The sequence below is a fragment of the Bidens hawaiensis genome, unplaced genomic scaffold (genome assembly GCF_021521415.1).
Source record: "Bidens hawaiensis isolate Kalapana, Puna unplaced genomic scaffold, B.hawaiensis_p1.1 tig00003983_1, whole genome shotgun sequence".
NCBI classification, from domain to species: Eukaryota; Viridiplantae; Streptophyta; class Magnoliopsida; order Asterales; family Asteraceae; genus Bidens; species Bidens hawaiensis.
Window position 1 is genome coordinate 2051555 of NW_027491231.1, and position 10127 is coordinate 2061681.

At 37.6% G+C, this 10127-nt stretch overlaps 2 protein-coding genes across 2 annotated transcripts; both read right to left on the reverse strand.

Annotated features, from left to right (window-relative positions):
- Positions 1 to 945: 945 nt before the first annotated feature.
- On the reverse strand, positions 946 to 2523 carry LOC143624844 (uncharacterized). The gene has a single exon (XM_077095349.1). The coding sequence runs from the start codon at positions 2521 to 2523 to the stop codon at positions 946 to 948; it is 1578 nt and encodes a 525-aa protein (XP_076951464.1).
- A 2316-nt stretch (positions 2524 to 4839) lies between these two features.
- LOC143624845 (uncharacterized) lies at positions 4840 to 6805 on the reverse strand. The gene is made up of 2 exons (XM_077095350.1): positions 5991 to 6805; positions 4840 to 5875 (listed from the first exon to the last, which is right to left on the reverse strand). Exons 1-2 carry the CDS (start codon positions 6411 to 6413, stop codon positions 5354 to 5356), a joined length of 945 nt encoding a protein of 314 aa, XP_076951465.1. The 5' UTR covers positions 6414 to 6805; the 3' UTR covers positions 4840 to 5353.
- Between the last annotated feature and the right edge of the window lie 3322 nt (positions 6806 to 10127).

The window sequence follows — 10127 nt, forward strand, 5'->3', positions numbered from 1 at the left end:
GAACAGATGTCACAAAGAGTTGACCGAAAACTGTTGTTGACCGAGAACCACAAATATTGACCGAGAACTGGTCTTGACCGAGAACTGCGAGTTTGACCGAGAACCAATAATATTGGCCGAGAACCAACAATATTGGCCGAGAATAACCTTTTTCAACCGAAAACAAACAAACTATGGCCAAAAACACTGAATATTCTTGGTTAATGACCGAGAACCACTAATTTGAGCCGAGATCTGATTTGATTGAATAATATTGTAACCAGCTGAATCCCGTAAATCAAGGGATTCAAATTTTGTATCCAAATTTTGTATCCAAGTAACACAATGATTGCTTCAAAACACATGTATTATTATACGTCGGGTGCTTAAGCACGATGATTACAAATGCGTCTAGTAAACACTTAGACGCCCAAAAGCAAACAACTCAAAATCAACCACCTTAAACCCTATACAATAGATGCTATTTATAGGGAACCAACTACACGAGCCCAATACTAACCAAAAGCCCACCGAGATCCCAAGGGATCTTGGTTTTCATACGCGGCCCAAACCCATATTACATACTCAGCCCAAACACATATAGACTAAGTACAAACCACTCTAATCTAGGCCCAACATTGGACCTGCTCATTCATAGCTTTGGTCTGTTCAGGACCCATCTTGCGTTTCTTTTGGACGATTGGCGTGAATGCTGGATTCACCCACAGTTTGTGTTCCGCTATCTTCCGCGGGACACCAGTCATATCTGCGGGCTGCCACGCAAAGATGTTTAGTTTTTTTTTTTTTTGTTAACAATTGTTTCTAAATTGTTCTCACTATTTCTGAAATAGCAGGTCCAATCACAATTATTTGATCCGGGAACTTTTTGTTCAACACCCACTTCCCAGGCTTAGTTCGTTGGGCTTGCTTTGGTATCTTACTTGGTTTTGAACTTTCTGCTGCAAATCAATGACGATTTATGTGGATGATTGCTACGCCAGTGCGGGTCGGAACCCCCACTGCACCATGAGTTGTCGAGGGGTGAGCATTGAAATCACCAATTGCTTCACACCCTAAGATAATATCATGTTTCGATGTCTCCGGTAGGAATAAGAATTCGACGTCTTCGGTTCTTGAATATTTTCCATCACTGAGTGTGACCGGAAAAGAAATTTCTCCCCGTGGATGCATTACCTCACCTCCAAATCCAGACACAGTTGCGTGAATTGTCTTCAACCTCACCTTGTCTTCTTCGTCAAGTTGCTCAAAGCATTGTTCATACATTATGTTTGAGGTACTTCCAGTATCAAAGAAGACATAGTATGAACAATAATGACTTATGAGGGCGGTAATTATCAACAGATTTTTGTTACAAAGACCTCCCTTGGCCAGAGGGAAAATTACATGTTCATTCTTCCACTCTTCCTCGTCAAACTCTCTCCTCTTTCCCCCAATTACGCATCTTCCCTTAATAATGTGAACGTTCAAGTCCTTGACCTGTTTTTTAGATGGGCCTTGGTTATCTTGTGAAGGAGATTTACCAGTCCCTTGTCTTGTATTTTTGACCAGGTGTCTAAGTTTTCCAGACTTGACTCCTGCCTCAATTTCGTCCATCAAGGCTAAACATTCATCAGTATTGTGACCAATGTCGTCATGATACGTGCAATGTTTTTTGGGGTTGAGAAATGATCTTTTCGTCATTGGTTGAGGTTTTTTGAACTTCATGTTCTTAGTGGTCAAAATTTCTAAGGAAGTATTTGTTAGCAGCGTCCAATTGTTAACGCGTTGTGTTGAAGTACCTACCTTATTCTTGTTACCTATCAGCGATCTTGCATCGAACTGTTTTGAACTATCTGCGGCGGGCTGAAGCCTTGACCAAATTGTTCCTTTGGCCTGCTTATTCGGCCGCGGATTTTGAAATTCCACTTTCAACTTTGGCTTTGGACTGTCAGACCCTAAGGTCTTTTCAGTCCTTGCAAACAGTTTTGCAGCAGACAAAATGTCATCCCACTCTTGAGGCTTTCCATCTTTTCCAGTCAGAGTGCGGATCAAGGCGTTACTTCTTCCATTTTTGCGGAAGGCTCTCCGCAGCATGTCTTTGTTGTTTCCTCCAATGTTCAAGCTTTCATCATTAAACCGAGTAATGAAGTTGTCTTCAACATATTCATTATCTCGGCAGACAACATCTACAATTTCTAACGGGTCACGAGTATGCTTCTTTTGCTGACTGAAATGTTGAGAAAATTTTTTCACCAAATCATCCCAACTAGTAATCTGCCCATCAGGTAACTTTTCGAACCACTCACGCGCTGCCCTGGTAAATGTCAATGCGAACATGTGACACCAATAAGGGAGCGTCCATCCGCTAACTCCACCAACCGCTACGAAGTTCAGGAGATGATCACTAGGATCCGTCATCCCATTATACTTACCTAATGACGTAGGAATCTTCACATTAAATGGGAATGGAGCTGTTGCAATAGGCACTATGAATTTCGATTTCTCAGCAAAGGCGATACGGTTTCGTAAAATCATCTTCTGCATCACTGTGGTACTCAGTATGGCGAACTATAGCCCGCGGGTGACTAGTCCCCTCTCTAGCATGAAATATGCTATTACCACTGAAGTAACTGATGTCACTTGGATGATATGTTGGATCATAACTGTCGTACTCGATTCTGTGAGGACTACGTGTGAAAGAATAAGGATGATCACACCTTCTTCTTTCAAAGTCGCCCTAAGAGGTTCTCTCCGTTCGTAGACTAGTACGTATCTGACTCCTCCGAATTGCGACAGAGGGAGATGGAGACCCTCCAGATGCATCACTAAAAATTAAGGGGCGAGCGCGAACTCGCTCTTCATGAATCATACGCCGATATTCAGCTAAGGTGTTTTTTGCTGAATACGTAACCATTCTTCAGGAGATTGGAATCCTTCAGGTCTAGAATTATGGTGATGGGATCTCGTTGATTCAGAATCACCAGATCCGTATTCCAGACCCAATTCTGTACGAGCTTGACGATTCTCACCGGTAACACATCCCAAATAACCTGGAGTGGTCCTCTAGGTGCTGTGACATCAACAGTATGTTTGACAGTTATCGGAGTTTCCGTCGGCCCCTGGGGAATTTGACTCATATCGTATCGAAACAACGAAAACTAACACAATTCTAGCAAAAACACGGATGGCGCCAATGAAGAAACACGAATCTAATCCCCTAACGGGTCCTAGATCCAATGGGTCCACATGGTATGGTACGAACAACTACTAACAACGATACGAGTTTGATCTCCCAAGTCCAATGACTGAAACCTACAAAACAAACACCGTGAGCTCGTTACGGGAATGACAAGAGGGGGGTCTTCTCGTAACCACCCTCCGGCGTGAGAATAAGTGCAATTCCGATGAAGATAAAGTACTTAAATTATTTAGAGTAGATAGTTGAAAGTGAATGAATACCTCATGAAGATTGTGAAGGTATTTATAGCCGAAGAATGGGAAATATGATTGGGCCAGCTATCCCTTTCTAGAAGATGCTCTCGTAGCCGTCTGGACACGTGTCATCATATGATAGGATGAGCTATACGGCCCATGTGCATGGTTGTAACAACCTGGACACGTGTCGGTATGTGATAGGACGAGATATACCTGGCCATGTGCACAGTTATAACAACCTGGCCAGCTGTCCTTTTTCTATTGGTTAACGGATCATGTGATTTCCAAGAAAGGATCTTGGTAGATCTTCTAGAAGGATGTTGGTTAATTACAACTGTCTTATGATGTTGCCTTCTGGTCATCTCTACGGTGAGAACGGTACCCTATGGATGACTTCTGAGGGCGTCTAGCTTCTCCCGCGCATAGTCTCTAGGATGTATGATCATTCTTACTTTGTCTTGAGTTATGTGGGTGATTTATATGTCCCGCGGGTGGCATATGAGGGGGTTTCCCTCTGACCCGCGGGTAGTACTTAAGGGTATTTGGATCTTTTTGGTACCCTACCTCTGACAAAGAGAGTTCATGGCGTGGCACATTCAGTCACATTGAGGATTCATCCTATATCAACAATATCGAGGCACCGTTCTTAAACCTTAGTTTAAATGTAGTGGCAGAATGGTATATTTTCTTAATTACTTGAACTTATCAATTTCAAGGCCATTTCCACCTTGCATAGAGAATGGAAAGGGCGTTGTAGTTGATCTCTTTGATTTATATAAGTTGCTACAATTGAAGGAGCCAAGGAGGCTATGGACACATATGTGAATTCAATATTTTGGGGCTGATAGTTACACAATATTTGGAGTTGCTAGTTGAAAGTGCATTACGGTGGGGAATGCACACATTCAAATTCAATACTTGGATGAATTAGTTTGGAACTATAATGTTCAAAAGAATGCAGTTAGAGCGAGACATGCAAAGAGGAAGATACCGACTCAAGTACCCTGGACCAAAAACTCCAAAAGAACTAAAAGATTGAGATGATGCCAACGCCCAACTGGTTATGCACTCTACAAGGGTAATGATAGAATGCCTGCTCAACAATTTGAAAGGAGGTGACAATTTGAGTTCAACAAAGCAACTCAAGCTGTTGAAGAAGCCACTACATCACTACCGAAAACACCCTCAAACATCAAGTTTAGAGGGTGATGTTAATAACTTAATATGTAAACTTAATTATGTTACTTATTATGATATATGTATGTATTATATTAATCTATGACATTAGTAGGTAAATAACATAGACTAGATGGCTGTTAATCGTTTATAAACTGATAGTACAGTTTCTCATAACTACTATAGTTATAGTTGTAGTTTTGCTAACTATTACTGTATGTGTGTATTTGAACAATTCGATTAATCTATTCTTATATATCAAGTTGTTTTCATTTTTTCTTAAGGTAAATTTCTTTTCACTTTATAGGACATGATCCGAGGACCTTTGGTGTTTAAGAAACTTTGTCTTTGCCACTAAACTACCAACCCCGGTACATTTACCAAGTTATATGATATCTTCGTTTAACCTTTTACAGTTTTACTGCTGCATTTATTCATTAATCGAAATCATCTCTTGATGAGAGCATTCTATCCTACATCAGCACACGTCCAATCAAAGTTAGCAATCAAAATTTACAATCGTTTTGACTTCACCATTACGTTGCGTTTTAAACTGATCTTCAAGAATTGAAAAGGGAACTTTAATTTACATAATATGTTTGCGCACTCAAGAAAACATAATAGAATTTTGTTTGTTGAATGGATATGATGAAATTGCAAATAACTACATACATAGGAAATCCACATGAATATTTACAATGATTGACCCAAAAAATCAAGAATGTTTAACAAATAATCACTACATGAACAAAATATATATATCTCAGCTTGCTCCATTCAAGACCATGGCTAAATTCCCCATTTTATAGCCAAAATCCTTCCTAGCGAATTGCTCTTGACGTCTACCAAAGCAAGTATCAGGAACCGATACAAACCCAATACTTTTCTTGTTGATCATGTTCAAATCTGGAGTCTTTTTAGTCGGAAACTCATTTGTGGTTCGCTTGTAAGACCCGAACCATTTCGCCTGAACATACTCACGTCGTCTCCATGGTGGCACCAGCATGCTCATCTGGCTCATTGACTTCTTTATGGCTCTCGACATTATCCTCACTATCTCTTTAAAATCTTCGACTTTCAAAACTACGGTTCCTGGGAGAATCTTGAGCAATGAAGCATAAGTAGTTGTAGGTCTAGCTATCTCGAACTCGTCTAACAAAGATATGATAATTATGTAACGAGTCTGGCCAATGTTTACATCAATGTATTCATGATCGCCAGCTAAAAGCCGCCCTTTCTTTTCCCACTTTGATTTGCAAAGTCCTGTATCAAATAGAACATATATATTAATAAGAGTTTATTGTAATTATGTTATCAAATTTAAAAAAAAAAAAGATATGATTTGATTAAGTTTATATTATAATTAATATATTAGTATATTTTGTGTATACAGTTGATTAATAATATATAGAGTGAGCTATCAGAACCGTACCAGCATCTAGACCATGATCACGAAGACGAGCCATAATTTGTCGTTTAAACCCTATAGTTTGTGGTGTCGAGCTATCTTTTATCGCTTTTACGACGTTTAATATCAAGTTTCTTCTCGCGTCATCATCGTCATTTTCAACTCGAAGCAATTTCTTTAATGATTCCTTCATCTCCTCCACATCATCATCAATTCCATCTGAACTGGATTCTTCATTAATCTGCATCTCAAAATCTTTAACATTGGCAACACCATTGCCGTTCTCTATAAACGAGTTTACCAAATCAGACAAATCCATCACTGTCTTGGGCGAGTGTTCGCTGCCGCTGCTATCGCAATCTTTAACCTTTGCAGCCACCTCAAACGCCTCTGCCATTCTCCAAAACCTCCCCATGTTCCAATGATTCAACACAAATATGTTAAAGCTCAATGCTTTTGGGATTTATAATATAACCGAAATGTCTAAATATGATGGTAAAATGTTGACACGAGTTAGAAGAGACTGGCGGCCGTGGAAAGTGTGCAAGGATGTTGACACTATATATAGAGAGTGAGAGAAGATGTGTACGGTGCGAATGAATATGCTCTAAGACTTGCAAGATACGTGTGTATTTGGATGAATACGCTCTAAGACTAGATACGTTTGTATCTGAATGAATGTGGACAGTTTCTCGTCCAGTGACATTCAATGGGAAAGATACCCAAGACCCTTTTTTCTTACTCAGTTAGTAAACTCTTAATTGTTTTAATTTTTTCTTTAATATTTCTTTTTTCCAAATTGTTTAAAAAACACAAGTTTTTTTTTTAATTTTTTTTCTTTTACTTGTCTTTTAATTAACTTTTTTATGTTTCTCTTTCATCCTTTTTATATGTAAAATAGATGTCTCTGCTATTTTTGAAGAATAAGAAAAAGATCCTCTAGATTATTCCTTATGATTCACCCGATGTATGTGATTTGAGGGTTGGTTTCGTTAAAAAAGATCGTGATGTTGAAAATTTTTAGGAGATTTGTTTATGATTTTGGCGCTTTAAAAAACTTGAAAAAATGATTTATGTATCTATTATACTCATAATCCTCTAATTAATAAAATTATTACTTTAATATATCTTTATATTTGTCTTTAGGTGCCTCAATCAAATATCGGAGGGCAAGATCAATGAGTGAGATTTATTTTCTTATTATCTGTGTTAACTATTTGTTGAACTCAGTATACATTTTATACTTCATTATTTTTGTAAACGGGTTTGTTTGTTTTTGTCTGTTTTCGTGTCTTTCATTAACATTTTTATGTTTCTTTTTCGTTTTATGTGTAAAAAAGATGTCTCTACTGTTCAAATTTTGCTATGAATGAAATGCGAAAAACACAAAGAAGATCCTCTTGATTTTTCCTTTCAAATCACCCAATGTGATTCGAGGGATGGTGTTCTTAGTGTTGGACCATGATTTGGTTAGACTGACGTATATCAAAAGACCATGACATGATCAAGATTGAAATGATATAAATGAAGACGAGTTGAAAAATTGCATTATGGTTATGATGATATAATATCGAAATCCCTATGGATTTCGGTTAGACTAGTTTGGGCTTGGTTGGGTTTGGCCTTTGAGCCTTTTGTATGGTAACCCTATATATAGTTAATGTTTAGTCATTAGTTAGGGTTAATAAGTTTTAGCCACCATCAAACTATTAGAGTGCTTAGAAGGGTATAGGTTTATGCATCTAACGATTTATTGATAATAAAATCGTATGCATTGAAACCGTATCATCTAATCTTGTTATTGTTTTTCGTATTAATGTTCTTGAATCACCACGGTCTTTGGATTCCGCACAAATATTGTGTTCGAGTTAATATCATATTGTAGTGATCCATATTCAGGACTTACACTTAAAAAAGATCATGATATTGAAATTTTTGTGAGATTTGATAGTGATTCACTGATTTTTGTGCTTTCAAAAACTTGAAAAAACTATTTAATTATTTATTGTACTCACAATCCTCTTATTTAAAAAAATTATCTATAAAGTTGTCATTAGTTGTCTCAACCATAGTATACACCACTGTTGCATATACTTGATACGCATTATTTCATTCATGCAATATAAGGCCATTGCACATATCGAATACACACTATTGATATATGTAATACAACATTACTACACATAAGCACTACATCCATTTTTGTATTTATTTTGCATATAATACACACTACACATATACAATACACACTATTGAATATATGTAATTAAACACTATCAAACATATATATATATATATATATATATATATATAATACACACTACTGCACATATGTAGTACAACATTATTGCATATATGTGCACTACATCGACTTTTTTATGTTTATTATTTTGTAACATCCGAACTTTTCGCAAAACAATAAAAATAGACTATTGTTATACAACGGATTATTGAAATTTATATAATAAATTGAGTGATAGACTTAGAAACAAACATGCATGGACTTGGGGAAGGATTATCAGCCTCGGACTAGTTATACGTGTGTCTGAATCCATACATATATAGGCATAGGGTAGGCATACCCCCACCATGCTTAGCACCATGTCGCTGCTCATTGAGCCGGTCTATAGGAGCTTTAGGGCTTGACTATGTGCGTATAATTAGTACGTCGGTCTACATCGTCGCTAATTATTTCGTGCATGAGCTGAAGATTTACATAACATTTTAGAGTCACCATGTTCATCAGCATGTATTGCTGACGTATTTTATAAAACTATTTTACAGATAATCAGTAGAAATGAGATATATGGTAGAAGATGGTGGTTTAGCCATTAGACGATATGATGGCTCAAATATATTTTAAATATGTAAAAAGACGTTAATGAACGTTTTCCTTAAGTTTAGACGTTTGTAAGACTATGGGCGAAATTTTTAATATATCAATTTTGATAAAAAAAAAAAAAAAGACTTCCACTATGCAACACGTCAAGGCTCATGGAACTAGGTGTGACAGGCTATATTATTTATTGATTTGCATGTGTAGTACACAAGTTTATTTTTAATTACTTTATTGTATTTTAATAAAAATAGTTATTATGGTAACAATATTTGATAAGTTTTTCTACTGTATTGTGCTTAATTATTAAAGGTTATAGTTTTTCATGAATTATTTTTGTAGTATAGGGGTATCAAACTAGTTATATAGAGATAGTTTTATATGTATATAGAAAATAGAATATTAAATATTTAATAAATAATAAGCCGGTCTATTTCAATCTTTACACAAATAGCTTGAGCTCGAAGTCAAATGGCCCTTGGACCGGCTTATATCTACAACCTTAAAAGCTTGTTTTGCCCAATTTTCGTAAAACGTCTTGTAATGTTAATTACTAAATATATTTCAATAGGATGTTTAAGGTTTTTGCCATTGCTAATTGTAAGCTAACATTTTTGGTTGGAGGGCAACTCTAAACCGATTGGCCACTGAGGATGCGCGCTCTTAAACTAAGGAACATATGAGTGGGCCCGATTCTTTGTCCTTTTTGCGATGAAGACCCGAAAACGGTTGAACACGTTTTCACTTCTTGTGTATTTACTCTTGATGCTTGGCTCTCGATTGCAGCATAGTGCCGATTATCCACCTTCTACGTGTTCTCTTATAAAGATTTGATGGAGCTTCATAAGTTTGTTGAAGGATCTAACATGGTCAAAAGAATGGCTCAATTGGTGGTCTGGGACAGCAGCGGAAGCAGCTTGGTGGCAGCGGCAGCAGGTGTACGGCGGCAGCAAAGAGCGGACAACAGCGATGGCGGCCAGTGGCAAGCAGCGACGGTGTCCGGTGGAGCTTTGGAGGCCGGTGGCTAGGGTAGGCCGAGAGAGAGAGAGAGAGAGAGAGAGAGAGAAAGTAAGCAAGATGGTGGCTAGGTTAATCTCTTGTATCTGTTATGATATTATGTTAACTAGTTATAATGACTAGTTAAGCTAATATGGGCCACCAAACCCATCTCTAACTCCAAAGCCCATTCCATATTATCTCGTTAATATGTCAATCCCGGTTAACTAACTTAAGCGGGTTTCACGTTCGTTACCTAAGGTGTAACTCTCACGGGTCATAACCCGATCGGCCACG